The 21,212-nt window shown below is 44.5% G+C and overlaps 3 protein-coding genes across 4 annotated transcripts; 1 reads left to right on the top strand and 2 right to left on the bottom strand.

Annotated features, from left to right (window-relative positions):
* The first annotated feature begins 256 nt into the window (after positions 1–256).
* LOC100843787 lies at positions 257–3,401 on the top strand. Of its 2 annotated transcripts, none has more exons than XM_010236296.2 (3): positions 257–474; positions 1,392–1,752; positions 1,846–3,401. In XM_010236296.2, exons 1-3 carry the CDS (start codon positions 376–378, stop codon positions 3,132–3,134), a joined length of 1,749 nt encoding a protein of 582 aa, XP_010234598.1. In that variant the 5' UTR covers positions 257–375; the 3' UTR covers positions 3,135–3,401. The 2 variants fall into 2 exon arrangements, with proteins under 2 accessions (XP_010234598.1, XP_003573740.1); XM_003573692.4 differs by having other exon boundaries at positions 333–474; positions 1,365–1,752.
* Positions 3,402–5,875: 2,474 nt separating this feature from the next.
* LOC100841543 (mitogen-activated protein kinase kinase kinase 18) lies at positions 5,876–7,006 on the bottom strand. The gene has a single exon (XM_014900480.1). The coding sequence runs from the start codon at positions 7,004–7,006 to the stop codon at positions 5,876–5,878; it is 1,131 nt and encodes a 376-aa protein (XP_014755966.1).
* A 10,044-nt stretch (positions 7,007–17,050) lies between these two features.
* LOC100841237 (disease resistance protein RGA2) lies at positions 17,051–20,307 on the bottom strand. Its single transcript, XM_014900775.2, has 2 exons — positions 19,908–20,307; positions 17,051–19,166 (listed from the first exon to the last, which is right to left on the bottom strand). Exon 2 carries the CDS (start codon positions 18,776–18,778, stop codon positions 17,318–17,320), a length of 1,461 nt encoding a protein of 486 aa, XP_014756261.1. The 5' UTR covers positions 18,779–19,166; positions 19,908–20,307; the 3' UTR covers positions 17,051–17,317.
* Between the last annotated feature and the right edge of the window lie 905 nt (positions 20,308–21,212).

Genomic DNA, 21,212 nt, shown 5'->3' with positions numbered 1-21,212 from the left:
CAAGTATAGGTCACGCTACAGTTTAGCTTTGCATCGCAGAGCCGATAATATTGTTTTTTCCCGCTGTAATGACGGGCCGGCCCATTAACATTGTTGTTTCCCGTTGACTGACGGGCCGGCCCATAGACATGGTGGCCCCGCAGAGCCGTGCTGGAAGGTGAAACCGCGTCGTGGTCCGGGTCGGTTTCCCCGTACCCGTACCACCCCTTGCGCCGCCTCGGCCGGCCTCTATATATTCCGCCCGGCCCACGCTCCGCCTCACAATCTCTCCTCATCTCTGGGTCTTGTCTCCTCTCTCGGATCTGAGCTCGAAACCCTAGCTTCGCGTCTCGCCGAGAGGGAACGAGACCCAGGAGGGCGGTTCGGCGGGTTACCATGGCTAGGTGCATACCGTACGTCCCGCGCAGGGTGCGAGACCCGGTCGCGGTGGCGATGGCGCTTGCGGCGCCGGAGCCGGCGGCGGCGGCAGATAAGGTTCGCTCGTTCCGTCGAGCAACTCGATTGTTTGGCCTTGATTTCCTTGTGTGCGCTGCTGCTGCCGTGCCCGATTTCTCCCGCTGCCCCCTCGATTTTGGAATGGGAAATCGAATCGAATCGATTTGGGAATAGCAATTCGAACCGAAATCTTTGATTGGATGGTTTTTACTAACAATCTTGTATTCTCTCACCGTTGCTTGGTCGAATTGGTGTTTCAGAATCAATCGTGAGATCCTCACGGCTGAAATTGCATGGACACGTTTGGTGGTCCAGCAAATTAACCGTCCTAGTGCTAGTGATTTTTTTGGTAGTGCAAGGACGTCCATTGGTGGTGGGGAAGTCCTAACAACCCTTTGACCAACAATTACATCCTTAATGTCAAATTTACGTGACTTCAAATTGGCATCATTACTTTCCTACTGACTCTGAAAAACTTGTTTTCCGATGTTCTTGGCGGTCCAAGAGTAATCTATCTTCATATCTGGTGCAACTCAGATGTTTTCCTGATGCCCTGCTTATATGGTTTTGTTCGATGAATGGGCAATTTTTCTTAGCATCTTTTAGTTTATAAAACTAATTTTAGGTCTGCAAATTTTGTTGTCCTTCCCCTGAGTTCAAGGGGTGTTTCATGCCTCTTTACATATGGTTCTTGTCCACATTGTTCTGTGCATTTCACTAAATTCAAGAGTAGAGTATTGTTTTGGATTGGCCTGTTGCTTTCTCTATGCTGTAATGTTGAGTGCGGCCATGTTTCATAATTGATCGTGTTGGAACTGGACATGCCTGCGGATTTCGTTAGACTAGTATATAACTACATATCGATACGATTGTACTGTTATGACATAATGACATGCCTCTTTGCGTTCCCGTCGTCTGTTCTGAATTAGAGCTGACGATTAATCTGGTGGCTTTAGCTCCAGAAAGAAAGGGAAATAATGCAGAAAACGGAAAAAAAGGAAAGAAAGGAGGAGAAAAGGAGACAAAAGAAAGCTGCCAAGCTGGGTGAGAAGTATGAGATATCTGATCATCATCATCATCATCATCATTCTAAGCATGGCCGTAAGAAGAGAAAGCATGAGGGCCAAATTATTGCTGCGGCAGAGACAAGAAAAGATTCGAAGGATACCGTGGAGCACTTGGAGAAGAGTGGTCTTTCTGAAGAGCACGATGCCCCTTCCTGCAGTCAGGCTTGGCATGATAGCCCAGAGAGCTCACTGGACAGCAATAAGAGACCAAGGGTTACTGTGTCACCTAGCCCCAGCCAAACACGAAATGGTTAGTATTCTTTCTGACAATTTTGCCGCAGTTCTGAAAGTTGCTACAGCTTGTCAATGTATTTTACTGTTCTAACACTTTTTACTCTTGCAGCTGTTTTTCGTGTAAAGCTAGCATCTGCAAATCAAATAAGAGGTCCCGAATCAACAGCAGTTTCGTCAGGGAAACCTATATCCCTTGAGCAACAGTCAGTCAAGCAAATGTGTTTGGACCTGTCCATGGCCAAGGGGCAGAGTAAGTTTCAACCCCACATCAACGAAGTGGTGGCGCCGAGACATTTAACTGCATCGGACCAGAAGATAGGTTTAAAGAATTGCAGTCAGCCATCTGAATTCAGACAGGTTAACCAGCAAAGAGTCAATATGGTGCCAAGAGCTAGCCCTCAGCCAACACCAAAGGCGAATCAAAGAGTTGGCCCTCAACCTGCAAAGGTTCTGCGACGTGCTGAACCCACACCTGTAAAGGTGATGCAAAGAGCTGGTCAACTGATGCCATCAAGGTTGTTCCAAAAAGATATTCCTCAGATCCCTGCAAATAAGTCGATGAAAGCAGCAGCTGTTGCTGATCCACCTGGCAATGTGGAGCTACCTGCTGTGCTACAGAAACCAAAGACTATTGTGGAGCTACCTGTTGGCAAGCAGCAGCCACAAGCGGATGCCCTTCCTAAAGAAGATCTTCGCTCTGTCCGAACGAAGCAGAAGATGGCTCTAAGGGATGTCAATCAGTTGGGTGAATCAACGCAGATTAATCATCAACAGCAAGCAATGGCCATGCAAAGAATCAATATGGTGCCAAGAGTTAGCCCTCAACCAACACCTAAGGTGTCGCAAAGAGTTGACCCTCCAGTCAGAAATGTGCAGCAAAGGGTTAACGTTGAAAGAGACACTCCTCAGGTTCCTGTAAACCTGTTGAAAAAGGAGACAACTGCCGCCCCACTTGGCCAGTCTGGTGTGGAGCAACCTGCCCTGCTACACAAGGCAATGGTTCCTTTGGAGCCACCCGTTGTCAACCAGCAGCAACAGATTGCCCCCCTTCCTGAAGACCATCTTTGCTCCATCAGAATGACCTTATTACCAGCCTCAGCGAAACAGGTGCAGAGGCCCAGCTCTGACAGGAAGAGCCGCAAGGCCGAGAGGAAAGAGAGGGAGTTTGCAGATCTCTTTGTCACCTGGAAACCTTCGCCTATACAGATGGAGGATGATATGGACGTTGGTGACCAGGACTGGCTATTCAGTCGTGGCGCGACGCCCGGAAGCAACTGTGCTCCCTTCGATGGATCAGTCCGGTGCCAAACGGCTGAGCAGCTGTTCTCGATGCAACCCAGAGCAGTTCATCTCCCGGATCTTCACATGTACCAGCTGCCGTATGTCGTGCCATTTTAGATGCCGCATGCTGTGTTGTGTATTAAGTGTAGGTGTCAAAGACTTAGCTGTGAGGCTTTGTGGGAACATATGTTTCCTTGCTTCAATTTTCCAGCTTTGTTCTTACTGTTGTCGAGCTTGGTCTAAGGACGTGTGTGCTTGAGAAGAAGCAATGTAAACGGAATGTGGATTGGATTACTCCGGCAATGTGTAAACGAACAAAATAGACAGATCTTGTTTGGTTTCAGTTTCAGCTGCTGACTGTAATGTGATCGATTCTTATCTTCCTGGTGGGTAGGATGCAAAAAAAACAAATTCCGATAAAATTGATCTGCCTTCAGTTTTACTCCCTTCCATCCATATTAGTTACATGTATTTACGTTTTTATAGATACATCCATATTTGGTAAATTTGAGACAATTTATATGGATCGGAGTGAGTAACAACCAAATCAATAAAGAAATCCAATTCACGTCGGGAATCACTTATCTGGTATCAGTTTTACAACACAAATCAAATACGGTGTACTTCCTTCGTTTCATAATTCTTGTCGAAATATTACATGTATCTAGACATATTTTATGAATAGATACATTTATTTCTAAGCAAATTTGAGACTTCTAAGTAAATTTGAGACAAGAATTATGAAACGGAAGGAATACTGCTTTTAGTTCAGAAGAGACCATAGAAGCAAACAAAAGAACCTGCATGGAAGATTTGGGTTGTAAAAAACTGATACCAGATCAGTGATTCGTCGCCCAAGCAAAATAGCCAAATTCAAAAACCAAAGCAGCTCCGGATCTTGGATCTATCAGAGGAATTGAACATGAATTCTAGAGTATTTGGTGAAGAACTCGCCAGGATTGGCAGAACTCACCTGTATATTTATTTAGGGGGTTCTTTCTTTTTTAAATAATAGCTAACCTCGTATGCCACGAGGTTATCTGGGGTTCTATTTCTCAGTCGTTTAAGAAATATTCCCTCTATTCCATAATTCTTGTCAAAATATTACATGATTTAGACGTTTTTTTTAGAAATAGATACATCCATTTTTGGGCAAATTTGAGACAAATATTATATGACGGAGGAAGTAGTTATTTCTCAGCCGACAATCGTAGCCATCCAATGAAAATTTTATTATCCACCGGACATATTAATCTACACAAATCTCAAGATTAAATCAAAAGGTTGTTATCATCGAATAAGAAACGCTTATTTCTCAGTCGCCTAAGAAACAGCAAAACCGATTATTTAAGTATTTGACATCGATTATATTCAAGATGCTTACAACTAACGCCCAGGTTGCTATTTATAGGAAAGGCAAACAGTATGAAACAGAAATGACAGCGCTAACTGCAACACGACAACAATTTGACGGTGAACTTTTTCCCACATCCTTTTTTAAACAAGACCAAGAAAATAATAATTCTTCGCTCTTTGGTAAGAAGCCCTCGCAAAGAAAGTCCTTCTACAATAGATGCAAGGCTAAATTTAATTTAATTCCCAGTTCGTGATCATTTCCAACAATAATTGTTTCTTTATGCCCGAGGACAAGAGCAGAAAGGCTATTCAGGTTACCCAAAAAAAAAAAAGGCTATTCAGGAGCTGTCGGGTGGACAAACTAGCTGTTCAAGTAACGCTTTACAATCAGCATCCTTAAAATAGCAGTCAGTGATCTCTTTGATCCAGAGTGGTTTGGACATGGTGATGGCCTCTGTAGCGTAATATTTTCTGGATAGACCATGTGTTACCATAATCGGCCCCACCTGTCAGCATTTAGCCGGTCTTATGGTCCCACCTGTCAGCACTTAGCGGGTCTCATGGTCCCACCTGTCAGCACTTAGCCGGTCCCACTCGTACTAGGAACTCAGCCAACTTACGGATAAAGGGGGTTGACCGAACGGAAACACCTCGCTTGGGCATTCGCGAGCATGGTATGGATGGATGGGGAACAAACCGAGCACTGCGCAACACTAGAACCATAATCGGGTAGTACTTCCCTTAAAAAAACCCGGGTAGTACTAAGGAACCATGGTAGAAATGGAATAATTCCTAGATGTTTTTACATCGTTTGCCAACCAAGAATTCATTTCATTTGATCAACATAAAATGAAATCCAATTTTTGATAGGATTTTATTTGGTTGAATTTGCATTCCGGGTTGAAAAATCATGTTTGTCTATCACATTGAATTGAAGAGTGAGAGACAATTTTAGAAAATGATGGCCTTTACAGGGGAATTGAAACCAGTTATAATGTGATTCCATGTAATTTGAGATTTAGCTCGAATTCCACTTCAATTTAGCTCGAATTCAAGTGCCACAAAAAAGACATCATTATCAAAATGATTTTTGTTGGGTCTTTTTGCACTTAAGCGACCGAAGTTCCTCAAATTCTGGAATAATTTAATCGAAAGCGACAAACATGTTGAATTTGAACCGGAAGCGGGGAAAATTCGCTGCGAATAGAATTATCCTGGGTGCAACAATTCTAGGAGAACTCATGCATGCTGCATTCTCCTGGCTGCAACAACTAAAGCCTCATATCACTAGGCACTCATCCTGCAGTAGTCCTGCTTTGCTACTCCTACGCTACACACAGCCTGCCAATGCATCGGCTGCTGCGCGCGTCACTGCAAAATCTTGATCCCTGCCTAACGACATCATTGGCCAATTAACTAGAGCTGTTCGCGACGGTCCCCTGATAGCCTGATCCCCTTATTTTTACTGAAGACGCTACGATGCACGGTGCAGGCCTCATCAGTTAGTTCCTACTGCTGCATACTTGAATCCAGCCATCGTCGGAGCTGATCCAGTCCGGCAACGGCAGCAGGCTACCGGAGCTGCTCAATGCCATTTCCCTGATCCTGTCCACCGGGCTGCTGGATGACACGTCATCGTCGTCGTCGTCGGCTTCAGAATCCGACTCCCACAACGCCGCGTCGAGCGCGCTGGTTGGGGACACCCATGTAGGCTTGCTCTTCACAGGCAACTCCTCTTTCTTCAACAACAACCCGCATGACGCCATTGCCACGAACGGGTGCTCCAAGAGCTGGGCCGCCGTGGGCCGCTCATCAGCGCGTCTCCGGAAGCACAGGCCCAAGAAGTCCTTGGCGGCGGGGGACAGCCACCGGGTCACCTCGGGAGCGGCGTCGTCCGTGAACCCGATCCTGCGCACCGCGGCGAGCACGTTGTCATCCTGGTGGGCACGAAGGACGCCGCCCGCGGCCATCTCGACCACGGTGCACCCGAGCGCCCACACGTCCGCCGCCGGGCCCTGCCCCTCCCCTCGCGCCACCTCGGGCGCCATGAACGCCGGCGTGCCGCCCAACGGCATCGTCGTCGTTCTTCCAGTAATGCTGTGCGCGCAGCCGAAGTCCGCGAGCCTGGCGCGGCCGTCGGCGCCGACCAGGACGTTGCCGCCCTTGACGTCCCCGTGCACCACGCGGGCGCTCCCGTGGAGGTAGTCCAGCGCCCGGAGGACGTCCGCCGCGTATCCGCGGACCTCTGCTTCGTCCATGCCGCGCCGGCGGGCCGCGTCCGCGAGCGAGCCGCCCGGCGCGTACTCGAGGAGCAGGTGATCCCGGGAGCCGGACGCGCGGAACCCTAGGCACCGGACGACGTGCGGCGAGGAGAGCCCTGACATGAGGGCCCACTCGCGCCGGAGCTGCCCCGACCCCGGCGTGGCCGACTTCACCACGAAGAGCTCCCCCGAGGCATCGTCGGCCGCGAGGGACACGGCGGCGCCCGACGCGCCTTGCCCCAGCGCGCGGCGGACATTCCATTTATTCCATGATCCGCCGCCGCTGCTCATGCTCGCATCCGGAGAAGCCATTGCTTCTTGCTTCGTCTTCTCGGGGACGCCGCCGGTGGCTTGTGTCCTGTTGTTGTTCATGTTTGTGAGTTGGGGAATCCTGCCACTAGTGCCTCTGATTGGGAAGGTATTCATAGTTTTCGTACCGGGAGGCTGGCATGTGTGCCCGTGCTGCATATGCAGTGTAAAAGCCCGCGTGTGGGGGTTGCTCGCTGACATGTGGGCCATTGTGACCGGCTGAGGCTTTGGCAACGAGGAGATTGTTAAGGAAGGAAACACACGTTTTAACTGCTTCTTTGTGCTTTGTAAATGGGGAAACGTGTGAGGTTAAATTAAGGAAGGCATGTTTTTGTGTTTTGTGAACCGGATCAAGAAAAACCCAGTGTGTAAAGCAGGCAATGTGCAAGATCAGGAGCACCGCGAGTTCAGAGTTTTGGTCTACTGTTTGATAATGAAATTAAGATGGCTTTCCACGTTTGCCGCGTGGTTCGAGTTTTGGTCTAAATTTTTACTATTCTCATGACTCATCCATTTGGCGCTCAAGAGCAAGATTTTGTCTATTCCTATGATTTTTCCGAACTTAAATTCTCTCTCCGTTTCTAAATATATGTACGCGCAACAATTTTCAAACCAAGTGAAAATGTGAGATATACTAACAAATTGGTATTCTTCCATTATTCTTCCCCTGACATTCGCAACCACAATTAATTTTATCATTCATTTAGTCCTCCTCTGATCTCTACTCTTTTCCATCTTACCTCATCCAATAGAATGTCAAAGTTAAATTGGTAAATACGCAATGATTAACTAGGCTTTTGGAGTCCAAATATACAAATGTTTTGAGAAAACTTGATTGTACTACATGTATAGATAAATAGAAACAGAGTGAGTATATATGTGGTAATTGCGGCCATTTACCGACAAGATTTTTCATCCATATTTTGAATTCATTTTACTTTTTGAGGATGAGTATATATCGAACATATGTGATTTTATAATACTACCATTATATAGTGAACAGATTTATTTCTTCTAATTCCAAGATCATTAATTCAATCGTGGCTTTTAAATTCAAAATTTTAAACGAGATTGTCGTACATAAACCAATTTCCCGGGACTGGAAAATGTGGTCATCAAACAGTAACAGAAACCCTGCTCAAGAGTTGAGGATGGAACTCGGGTTGCAAGGAATGAGAGGAGACAGTGGTAGCCGTATCCGATGTTACGATGTGTATTGCGTCACCGTACGGATTGCCGGCACCTGCATCCCTTTGCTAGAGCACTAGTCATCCTGTAGTCTGAAAATCGACAAAATTAAATCCAAATAGAAAGAAAAATTGAAAATTGAATTCGGCGCGAAACTAGTTCGCAAATCTAACCATTTCGCTCAGCGCCTGCAATCTGGACACTATCCTCTCAAGCTTAACGCTTTATGTGTTGGCGCTAGCGTAGCAGGGTCAGTCCGGACCCCACCTGCGCTCATGTAGCGCCTGAGCGGAGGGCGCTAACGCCTCAGCATGGGGTGCTATGCACCTATTCTTTGCCGTTTGCAAAAAATTCCTCCACCGCTCTCACGACCACCTCCTCAGGTGCTGGCCCACTCTTCACTCAGACTCACTCAGTCACAATAGCAGACTAGCTAGCTGATACCGTTTCAAATTAGTGTATTGAATTCTACTATTTATTTCGAGCTTATATACTCATAATATGGCTGCATGTCAAAAATTGTTATGTTTTGACGAGTTTTACGTATTATTTCACCTTTTCCCTATTAAACAACTTCAAAAAATGTTAAATAAGTTTTTTACTCCGTACATAAAAGGTGATGATTTTAATTCACATTTCTCGTCTTGAATGCTAAAGGAATGAAAAAAATATCAACTCAAAAAATGGTCAGATTAATACAAAACTCGGTTCGGTGCTTCAGACTGTGAGGTTTCAACTCTAAGTTTAAGAAACTTCATCGGAGATAGCCCGTTTTGTGAGACGTGTAGCATTTCAAATTAGTGTATTGACCTGTCCTATGTATCCCAAGCTTATATACCTATAATGTGGCTGCATGCCAAAAATTGTGATTTTTTGACAAGTTTTACATGTTGTTTAACTTTTTTAGGGCCTAGAAGCAGAATTGTTCTAGTACGAAAGCTCACGGGCGGCTTACCACAATCAGGTTAATTAGCTTCCGGTGTATTTCGGTCCAAAATTTGGGTCCGAGCGCAAACGAGCCCAAAACTGAGCGTAGTCGCTGTCAGGCTAACAAGCCCAAAACTTTTGGGCCTATAGCCATCTCGAGCCAAGTCCCAAACTTTTCCTCACATCCACCCAGCGGAGGGAGATGAGAGTTTCCACAAATCGGAGATAGCTTTGTGAAAACAGAGACAGGGGAACCCTAGCAGCCGTCGTTGAAGATTCGTTGAAGATCGCCGGTTCCCCTCGCCTCGGGTCGCCGCCTTGGCGATGCGAGCTGCGGGGAATCTCGATTCCTCCTAATAGTATCCAGAAGTGTCTGTTTTTCTGAATTGTTTGGTTCTCGTCGGCACCATTATAGCGAAGGTTGCGATGCCGTCTCAAATAAAGGTACTCTGGTTCTTCCTTTGCTGTGGGGGTGTCTCAAAGAGCGTTGCCGCGGAGTCAGAGAGTTTTAGTCACCCTAGGTCCATTTCCCCCGATTTTACAGATTTTGGATTTGTGTACTCGCAGATCCATTTATACGTATTTGTTGAGTTTTTGTGAGTGTGCCATAGTGCTTTTGTTAGTTTTAATTTTTGTAATTTTGAAATCCTTCTCCGGCGTTCTGGTGAAGATCTTGTGGTTCGACGGCCTGTACCCTTAGGGGATCATCTCCGGCCCTAGTTTTTGTATAGGAGAAGAAATTAAATATGTAGGGGGAGGATGAATATCAAAGTACATTCAACGCTCACGGCTTCTCATCTTTTTAGACGAGCGACTCAAGGAGCTTTTTCAAACCTTTGAAGGTAGTCAAGTTTGTGCAGGGATACAAGTGGCTAGATTGCTGCTCCAGTCTGATTGCAGTCTTTATGTTGAAGTCATGACGGTGTTTCATGTTGCAAAAAATGATACCACAAAGAAGATGTTTTTAAGAGGTTCCATTGTAATTTTTAATCATAGTATGTAATTTCTACGATATATGATCATTGTACCTGTAATCTCGAGTTTGAATAAAGTTACATGTTATTATTAAGAAAAAATTCAACCAACGGAGATTCCCCACCGTCGCCTGACCACCGCCTCCTGACCCTGGCGTCGCCGCCGGCCCTCCCCCTCCTCCCTGCCGCCGGCCCTCCATCTCCTCCCTGCTGCCGCCCGCTCCTCCTCCCTGCCTCCAGCGCCGCCCGAACCCATCACCTGCTTCGCCGCCGGCGCCTACACCCGCTCCCCATCGCCAGCCTCTCTGCTGCCCGCTCCACCTCCTCGCTGCCGCCACCGTCGCCAGCTCGTACCTCCTCCCTACCTGCAGCAACGGCTGACCCACCCTGCCGCGTGACCCCGTCACCACTTTCGCCGTCTAAGATCACCCGCTTCACCGACCACACAACAACGAGCGAGAAAAAACGAACACCAGAACCCAACCCCTTGTTCAGCCCACCCCCTTATCTGCATCTAATGGTGATGCGCCTTAACGTAAATTTCTAGAGCACTTCAAAAATTTCACACACTTCTACCTAAATATCTAAATACCAAAAATTCTACACACTTATACCTAAATATCTAGAAGGTTTACATACTTCTGCCTAAATATCTAAATGGCTTAATATCTTTGTATAGTATTATCGTGAATATTTTAGAAGGTTGCATTGTATTTTTTTAACTCAAACTACTGAATGTTACCCATATAAATTTTACTATAATTCACATCATAGATTTTATATAACCAAATTTAGGATTGTAATCGGTAACAGTGGTTCACTATATAAATATTATACAAGGCAATAGACAATACTACATGTCAAAATTAGGCTATTCAATTTGCCCTCCACGAGCGAGTATAATTTTTTGCAATGTTTAAAAAATAAATAGGCGCCAACATCCCACATAATAATACATAGCACAATGTTTGGTAAATCGGTAATCGGATACAGATTATAGAATAATCATAATTCAGACCTATTAGTCAGTTTAATCGGTTGAAAATTGTACTAAAATACGCTATATAATATATAAATATATATTTAACCACGTAAAATGTAGAAGTAGAAAACAATAGGAATTGCTCTCCTAACATAAATATATACTTTGATCCTTTGTATTTGCATTTTTGTATAAAAATAAAAAGGCAACAACATCTCAAAGATACCAGACTTAGTATGAATATTCTATGAATTAAACAAGTTTTACCATTTTTCTAGAATTTAGAATATTTTAGGAATTAAACAAGTTTTAGCCTTTTTTTTGAAATTTCGGGCCGATTTGAATCGGACAGACAAGGTAGCAACTATGCTAAGCATGACGCCGGTGACCCAACTACACGGCGGAGAGCACAACGACATGACTTATTATCCTCTACTGCACCGGAAGGCAAGTTGGCGTGAAGACAAACACGCAAACCCTCGGTACGCACACACGGCATGGAGCCGAGGCTCACTTGTCGAGGTATTTAATTCTTTTTTTTCGCAATCATTTTTTGACAAGCCCACCATCAAGATTGCCATCATTCACTTGGATCGGATCTTCAGTTTATCTTTGAGTATATTCCACACATTGCGATGCCATGGGGTGAATTTGAAGAACAACCTTGATCTGTTGTCATATGGTAAGTTGTTGGGAATAGAGTTGGTGGCAGGAAATAGAATAGGTGGCTGCAGTGATAACTGACGAGGTGTTAGGTTGCACAGAAATCGTATTTGGAGATTTTATTATGGAGTTTTTTTTTATGCTAACATGAATAACAAGTGTGGCTTCTTGTGGCGAATATGACCGTGTACGAATTGTATCTATCCGGGTATGACTAAGCTCTAGTGTTGATGGAATATAAACCCTGCATTAAATCATGTGGATTTTAATCTTTTCGATCGAATTTTTTCTATCGAGGAATCATTTTGTTGCATGATGTATTAAATCCATAACGAAGCACTTGATCTTGTTTTAGAAAGTCGATGTGCATGTGCATATCAGTTTATGTGAACGAATTCTGACAACTACTGCTTTATTACTGGAATTCTTGAGGCAGCAAATTTGAGACAACCGTTCACAGAGTACACTTACCCAATCATCATGCTTGCATGCAGCTGCCATGCAATTAGAATTGTTCTGTTTGTTTTCGGTTGCCTTTGTATGCACACTGTCGTCTTATTACAGAGGTCGATATCTTTAAAAATAAAAGATAATTTATGTTTTGCCATCTCATAAATCTGCATGATTTGGAACACTAAGTCAAAGTTTAAATCCATCCAGATACCCGTGATCGTATAGTAGAAGTGTCCGACACGATCGTCACCAACGACAAGGAAAAATGGTGACACCCCAATTTCATGAGTCCATCACCAAATGTACATGCCTTGTGATGTTGCAGCTATTGAACCTGTTCATCAAGCCGCCCCGAGTGCTCGTGTCCTCATAGTTCATACTAAACTACTACATCTAGTATCTAGTAATGAACTTACATGGAGATAGACATCACATGTCGACACCCAGGTCGCTATACAATTATAAAGACATCACCTTGGCTCCAGCCGGGCTGACAAACACATGACATGCAGGTCACGTAAGTATTACACACATGCATTGCATGCATATGAGCCATACAATTCACATCAATTCTGCAAAAACTAGTTAAGTGTAGAATCCAATTCTACCGGATCGACGTGAACTCGCAACGACAGCTAAGGCGCTACGAAAAGACAGCACAGTGGCCCCGCTAGCCGAATAGTAGGCAGGGATCGAAGGGACAAATCAAATATGAATTTCCTCATGGATCTCTACTTCGACTTGATCAATCATATTGATCTCGTGAACTTCTTCCGGTTCCCAGATAAGTGCCCCGGGAAGAACTCCAGGCAACAAACCTCGTGAAGAGATGGCGTTCCGGGGAAAAGGTGTTCCTGGGAGGAATTCCCGGCACTTTCCTGTGGCCCCGGGTAACTACTTACCCGGCCAGGAGCAATGCTTACTTGCCCACAAGTGCCGGCTCAAGTCGATAGCCGGTAGCAACGCCTAGCAGCGCATGCGACTCCCGATTGATCACATATATAGTATATTGACAAACCATACAATGTGTCGCATGCAACATTCCTTTTGCCTCACGATATATGTGTCAAGCTCAAGGCGTGTACTTGTCATCCTTGTGGATAGCTCGACTCTCTTTCTCGATCCCGTGATACAGATTCCCGAACGGGTTAACACTTAACCCAAATCGCATGGCCATACTTTCCGAATCTGATCTCTCGAGAGGGCCCAGAGATATCTCCCCAAGAAGGAGGGCAAATCCTTTGTTGATCAAACCACGACTTGCAGCATGCTTCACAGCAAACTCGAAAGCTACCTTTATGACTAACCAGTTACGGAGTAGCGTCTGGCAACCCCTAAGTAGGCCGATTCACATCCCGAGTACATGCGAAGATATTAGGTCTAGGACTGGCATAAACATCGTACTTGAGACTAACAAATGACAATCATCTCGTTGTGTCTCAGTGCGGGTATGTCCGACTTGGCAATCTCATTGCCAAGTCCATGCTATCAGTCGGCAACACCTTACCTTATGACTTGTGAAACATAGTCATCATACTGAGTCACAATGCTAGTCTAGGTTATGTGTCAGCATAACCTCAGTGACCAGGGACTATTAGAACAACATCATAGAGCACATAGTTTCACAAGCAAATCACGTATTCAGTGATACATGTCAATGATGATGTTCAAGGATGTTTACACTATATAGTTCATGAATACATAGGAATAACATCATCATATGATTGCCTCCGGGGCATATTCTCAACAAGCACCCCCGAAAAACCAACGTCACGTCCCGGAACACGCCACCTGCACCGATTCATGAGAAACAGAATCAACGACGGAACAACAGGATGCAAGAACACATGATTGCCACCTAAACGGCCACCGCACGAATGAACGTATGGACCGCCAACAAATGCAGAGCGACGGTAAACAGAAGAAAAACAAGCAAACAAGAACAAACACAGTGCGAGAGACGAACCAACGACGGTGCGGAAGGAACAGGAACAGAAGACACGACAACCCAGCTGAACCGCCACAAGCCAAAACACGGCGATAGGAGAACCACCTGCACTGATTCATGAGGAACAAAATCAGCGATGGAACAACAGGAGGCAAGAACGCACGATCGCCACCTGAACGGCCACTGCAAGAACAAACACATGTACCGCCAACAAACGCAGAACGACAGTAAGCAGAAGCAATACAAACAAACAAGAACAAACACAGCGCGAGAGACGAACCAACAACAGCGCAGTAGGAACAGGAGACACAACAACCCAGCTGAACCGCCAGAAGCCCAAACATGGCGACATGAGAACTAGCGAGGTAGGAATCAAAACCAGCATGACACAAATGCGAAACACCACGAGAGACCATAGCGCAACAGGCCCTTTATATAGGCAAATGCAGCTAGGGGAAACGTGTACGGGCGATCAACGCGGAAAGTGCACAAGGCCGCCCCCGGGCACGCGAAAAGCGGGTAAACCACGGATCGGGGGGCCACCCCGAGCAAGGCCGCTGACAGCGGGCCACCCAAAAAGCCTGCACTGTTGAGAAAACGCAAAATACATGGGCACCTGCCAATGTGGCGCGCTGTGAGTGCGAGAAATCGTTCCCCTTTCGGATTGAGAATTATAACTTATCAGTCTAAAGATTCGATTGGCCTAACTTTTTATCCTGCTTTGTCTGATTCAAGTCATTCATGACTGACTGCGTCACTTTTTTCGTTCTTTTTATCAAAGTCATCTTTAAATTTTGAACTACCGTTACGTACTTAAGTTAAAACCAACATCAAAAGAGTTTAAGGGCATGTACAATGGTTGATAAGACCGCCTTCTCTTATGTGTTCCACGTCATTGAAAGAAGATAACAAAATATGTTGTACAACGGGTCCTTTCTTAGTGTCTTATCTTACAATTAATGCTTAGATGAATAAAATTAATTAAATAAATGTTACGAAAAGGCAAAATCTAATAAAATGGGAAATTTGCTTTTTGTTTGTCTTATCCTTCTTGTGAAGAGATCATAGCTTAGCTAAGAGAAGGCCCATGCCTTTCTTCATTCCTCTCTCTTCCACATCACCAATTATCCTACGCGGCATCATTAAGAAAAGACTGACGTTACCCCATTGTACATACCCTAAAAGAGCTACCTCATAGACTTGAGCTCGAGCTGCTAGGGACTTATAGTTTTTCATCATTTTCCTGCCTCTTCTGTTGGGATCATGTAGTGTAATCTTCCCTAGAAAAAACCTTTATGTTGTGAATGTGGCTTCTTCATTTTTCAATGAGCCTCCGTAAAAAACAGTCTATAGCATTATTTCACACTTCACTATATAATGCCAATCCCGAAAATATTTTGATGCATCACATTATTTGTCAACAAAGTAAATATACTATATGGAAAATTGTGGTAGAAGATGGCAACATTGATCCAGTGTTGCAAAAGATACATGATTGATGTTCTTTTTCCAAAATTTCGCCCCCCTCTCAAAATCTCGGTGGTCAAAAGTCAAAATATCCCATCCTCTCCATCCCTCACTCACTCCTCTCACTCACATGCCGCCACCCTATCCCTCTCCAAAGTTGCACATGAGTATCCATGTTGCGCACCACCGACTTCCTCTCGCCATAGGGTTCAACACTACGAGGTCGAGACACACGAGTTACGACGTGCACGAGGTTAGTTCCTATTTCTTGGGATTGGTGATTAGTTTAGTGTTGAACGCGTGTGCAGATGATATCTTATTTGGATTACAACTAAATGGTATAAATGAGAGAATAGTTTATCTGGAATTAGGGCAGGATAGGTATCCAATTAGGTGATTACGCCGGTCTTACATTATTAGGGAATAATAATTCTTCAATATGGGTCGAGCTATGAATCCTAAATGGAAAACATCAATTCAACGTCAAGTCAAAGTGCCAGAGCACAAGGGAAAGGACCTAGACATAAGAAGAAGAGGGTTCACAAATAATTAATTTGGGAAAAGACATAGAGTGTTGGGGATAATATGTTTTTATACCCAAAATTGCATGACTCGAGCCTAAGAGATGAGGCATAAACCAGCCAAAGCGTCAACAAGGACAAGTAAAGTCAACACAAATCAAAGAAAGCAAACACCAAGTCAAGTAAGTCAAAGGCAGAGCACGAATGAAGGAGAATGGTCAATTTGTCTTCTGTGTTTTTGTCTTTTTGTAACATTATTTACATGTGGATTTGTTTTTTTAATTCCTGTGCGTGCTGATCGAATTTGATTTTAAATCTTAAGAAAACATACAAACATGTTTTTTTAAGAGTAAAATACACCATTAGTCCATGAACTCGACAAAAATAAACACTTTAGCCCACGAACTCGAAAAACGCACACTTAAATCCCTAAACTGGGACTACTGTGTCACTTTAGTCCAAAAACGGTTCGGTGAGGCTTAATTCCACCATGTGGCCGCCACGTCGGCTTCGATCACCCCTTCACCTGCGTCCTCTCGTCAAAATTGAGCAGTGTGGGCTTGATAGCAACCTTAGGCGAGGTGGCGGCTGCAACGGCGTGGTTCTCAAGGGCCCAGGATCCCCGTCTGGACACGACCGCCTTGCCCCTCACGAGCGGCTCGGGCATGGTGATTTTGCAAAAAAAAAATCCTGAGAAAATTGAGTAGCTGCCCGCGGTCTTGGCCGAAGCTGACGTGGTGGCCACGTGGCGTATTTAAGACTCGACGAACTGTTTTTGGACTAAAGTGACATAGTAGTCCCAGTTTAGGGTTTTAAGTGTGCGTTTTCTGAGTTCGTGGACTAAAATGTTCATTTTTGCCGAGTTCATGGACTAGTGGTGTATTTTACTCTTTTATTAACTCACTTATTTAAAAAAAAAATTTCATAACTTTTTAGACTGGATATCTTCTCTGCAAACCAGGTGGTAGGTAATGAAGCAAAACAAAAGAAAGAAACAAGACAAGCATATATGATTACAAAACTACAAATTCCATGCCTACAACACTTGAAATACTTATGGAAATTGTGATTTCCAAAGCTTAACGATCCAAACAAGCCCTTTGTTTGGTTGTTACATTATAAACAGTTTGACCATGGAAATCACAATCATCAAAACAGTTTGACCATGGAATTATACTCATAATTAAGACTGGAACTGCAGAAATGATATATAATTCCGCATGGCATTAGTCAAGGGATCATATTGTAAGATCAGAGAGGCACCTCTCCACGCTTCCTCCGTGACAAAGGAGCATATCCAGTCATATCTTGAACACAACTTGAAACAATGTGATCAAATGAAGTATAAGGTGGCAGCCTTGATTCCCATGTCAATTGACCAAACTCTACTTTTGGCCTCACACCAGAATCTACTAATAGTTCTTTGAATGTAACCTTTGATAGTTCTTTCTTCATGGGAGCATCGTTTTTGCTGCTGCAAATGACGGGAAGTGGACGAACAGGATGCAAAACGAAGTCCATCACGGCTATATCATGACCTCTTTCCAGAAGTAATTTTGGGTGCTCGCCGTACATGGAGAAGTTTCTCTCAACTACTCTTCTAAGCCTGCTCAGTATGCAAAGCCAGAAATAATCATCAAGGTCTCTTCTTATTACATCTGCAAGTAAATTGGCGGTAACCAGTGACCACTCCTCCGATTGCAACTCCCTGGCAAATTCATCTGCTATTCTTACTAACCGTGGATATTCCAGCTGGTTCGCACTTCCAAATGCGAGTGTCTTGAAGAGGTAGCTGAACTCCTCATATGAAAGGACATTGAGAAAAAGGGGCTTCACAGTTCCAAATCTCTCTGATTTCTTATGCCGGCTTAAGATTACCACCTTGTTTCCTCTATCCATTCTTGCCACAGCTGAATAAAACTTTGTCCAATCCTTCTCATCCACATCTGAAACAAAATCAACAACGACCAACGTATTTTCTGACACAGGGCTTGCGTCCTCTGCTATTCTTAGAAAATCAGCTTCACCCAGATACAAAATCACAGAGAAACGAGATCTAACCCTCTCATCGTTGCATACATGTGCGACCAGAGTTTTCTTCCCGACTCCAAACGCACCAATGATTGGAAGAACAGCCGGTGCAGTAGCAAGATGGTTGTGTTGCAACAGAAAGTTTGAGAGCTCTTGCTTCTCGGTATGGCGACCAAACATGAGATTCTCAATGTAAAGATAGGCATCGTATGGTCTCCGCATCATACGATCGCACCCACCCAAAATGACAACAAATTCCGTCATATGAGCAACAACATTTTCTAACCTTTCCAATGCACCTTGCAGCTCGAGAAGATACCTGGCTTTGCTCTGTCTAGGACTGCCCTCATGAACTGAGCGAGAACGTTTCAAACGAGCCGAGCTGCTAACCTCAGCCTCCATGGGAGTCTCCTCGAGGGACCTATACTTGAACGCGTCCCGTGTCCAGTAGCCTTGGTACATGGCGTCTGCAAGCATTTTGAGCTGTGCCAGCATCCCGGAGTTGGTGATGTATCGCCCGTCTGCCTCCTCGACGACCGTTCGAACTCTCAGGAGCAGTTGGTGGAGCTTCTCAAACTGCTTCTCTTCCGAGTATGCACGGCTTGAGTGGTACTTGTTGGTGAGGAAGGAGACGAATCTGCTCACAAGCTCACCTGTTACGGCAGATATGGCAGGCTCCATCTTGAATTCCTCCAATCAAAGAGTGTGAATTGGAATGTCGAGGAGAGGGGAAGAGATGGATTGAAATTGCAGACTGCGGGTGTTTACTGCACAAAAATTCTACCTGATGCTGCAGTCACATTGACCCTGTTGGCAGCAGCGAAAGGCACATACTGACAGACATCACCATTTGTGGTGTGAATTACTCCAGCTTTGTGCTTACCATTCCACACTGATTTAGACTGGTTAGACCCGTTGGTGAAGACACACCGCGCCTGATATTTGAGTAGCAGTTTGTTTCAGACGTTAGACTAGTAGCCGGTGAAATAATCCAGAGTAACTTAAAGACCATAGACCATGACTCCGAGTCAAGCTCCAACTGGGAAATTTCTTCTCCACACCTTGCACCCTAGAGTCAAGAAAACTTAAATGGGAAATGGAACAGCGGCCATAAGAATGAAGTACATAAGAGAATATATATATATCCTGTGAAAAAACTGCATGATTCCCTTGTTATCATACATCCACGTAGCTCAGAAAAATTCAAGATGGAGCTTGCCATATCTGATGTCTTTTTTTTTAGACAAAAAGGCATGAACTCTGCCAAGGGCGATAGAGCTAATATTTCAGTAAGTCCTAGGTCCGGCCAGCCGTCCATCCATCTAGGAATATGAACCTTAGAAAAATCGATCTTGTTAATCAAATAATGTTGTCTTCATTCTGGGAATGCATAGGCAGGAAGATGCTCTTCCATAATCTAAAAACAACAAAAGATGGTCAGGTTACGTGTAAAAGGAAATATATGGCTCAGGTGGTTGGCAAGTTATGCTTGTTGATGTGTTTAGCAGAGCAGTCAAGTCGGTTGACGACGCCAATATAGATCACAGGTTGTCAGCCATGAGGATTATATTCCGGATTACTGCCAGGAAATAATTGTTTGTGCTCCCAAAATGATGCTTGTATATTAATTGTAGGATACAAAACCACCGTGAATTTGCGGAAGGCAAGCACACTTGGCTGACCATTCAAAATTTTGTAGCTAGTTAGGAGGAGTAACTAGCGATATCTACCAGGAAGAGTTATCACATACTTGCACATACTGGAAACTTTAACTGCAACATGCTTTGAAGGGGGGGACATGAACTCTCACCTGCAAGACTCCGCAAACCTGCATGCCCCACTCCAACGATGGCCTCTATCTTTCCCGCGCAGCATCAGGGTCGCCGCCATCGCCGTGCCGCCACTTCGTTGGCTCTTCCGAGCAGGTGTTGGCCTCACAGCCATTTCGTCGAGCATTTTTCGGTCACCCCGTGGCGCCACCTTCTAGTCTGACCCACGTCCTGACTTCTCGCCTTCTCTACAATGGCCGACGCGTTTCCGAGCAGAGCACAACGTCGGCAAACATGGACGGCCGAGAGAAGCGGCGGGATCACGAGAATCGAGTCTCTCCCCTAGGATCTACCAACAGATCCCCAAGACTTACCTTGGGCAATTCCTTTGTCAGAGGAACTAGTTCAGTTCTGCTGCTGCCAGTAACACAACAAGGCAATATGCGAAGTGGAGCAGCGGGATGCATCATAAAGCCTGTCACAACTTTGCCCAGTCCTCTGGTTGGCATTTATTATTCTATTCTATTATATACTAAAAGTAACAGATACGAGGGTACCATGAAAAGCTTCATGTTGATCCACATCATCTCAATTATTCTGTCAGTTGGATCTTACATCTAACGGTCCAGATTTAATGAGGGGTACGTTTGATGGGCTATCTCTAAACATTAAAGTGGTTTCGGGCCCAAGTAAACCCTGTTTGTACAATTAGCGATAATTAGAGGTATATCTGATGGGCTATAATAAACATTAAAATGTTTCAGGCCCAAATAGTCAATATGTTATAATCGGTGATAATTAAGTTAAATTTGTTTTTTATGCTACCAAACGTAACATACTCTGTTACGCGACGACATTTCAACATTATTGTTCTTCACAGGTCAAGAAAATCTATTATACACTAAAAGTACATGACGGAGCAACCACAGAAAAGGTAGAGAGGCTAGACAATCCCACAAAAAATCAAAACATCTGACCATTTATTCGGTATATCAGAAGACCACAACCGCTGATCTAAAGTTACAAAATAATTACCCACCTATACCATCCATCTGTGAAATAAATCTTTCCATTCTAACCTCCGTTCTCCCGTCGTCCGATGTGGTCCGTGTTGGAAAATTAAGCAATTTTGAGAATAACAATTCAACGAATAATTTCAGAATATAGATCATGACGACGACAGTTATCACTCCGGAGTTTTTCAATTTCCTGACAGACTGCACACGTCTCCTCACGTGTTTTGATGACTTCGCGTTATCCTTTGAATTGTTTAGTTTAGTAATAACCGTTTGATTATCACAGTTCATCAGAATAGTCGGCACTGGTTTTTCAACCACCGGCAAGTC

Source organism: Brachypodium distachyon, chromosome 3 (assembly GCF_000005505.3).
Source record: "Brachypodium distachyon strain Bd21 chromosome 3, Brachypodium_distachyon_v3.0, whole genome shotgun sequence".
Lineage (NCBI taxonomy): Eukaryota > Viridiplantae > Streptophyta > Magnoliopsida > Poales > Poaceae > Brachypodium > Brachypodium distachyon.
The sequence above is the reverse complement of the archived record's forward strand: the minus strand, read 5'-3'. Positions and strand labels throughout refer to the sequence as shown.

Bases quoted from the DNA above. Each gene is read 5' to 3' on its own strand.
- LOC100843787 (XM_010236296.2), top strand. From the start codon at position 376: ATGGCTAGGTGCATACCGTACGTCCCGCGCAGGGTGCGAGACCCGGTC. The intron at 475-1,391 runs GTTCGCTCGTTC...TGGTGGCTTTAG, and splicing joins CGGCGGCGGCGGCAGATAAG to CTCCAGAAAGAAAGGGAAAT. The intron at 1,753-1,845 runs GTTAGTATTCTT...TTACTCTTGCAG, and splicing joins CCCCAGCCAAACACGAAATG to CTGTTTTTCGTGTAAAGCTA.
- LOC100841543 (XM_014900480.1), bottom strand. From the start codon at position 7,006: ATGAACAACAACAGGACACAAGCCACCGGCGGCGTCCCCGAGAAGACG.
- LOC100841237 (XM_014900775.2), bottom strand. From the start codon at position 18,778: ATGGAGCCTGCCATATCTGCCGTAACAGGTGAGCTTGTGAGCAGATTC.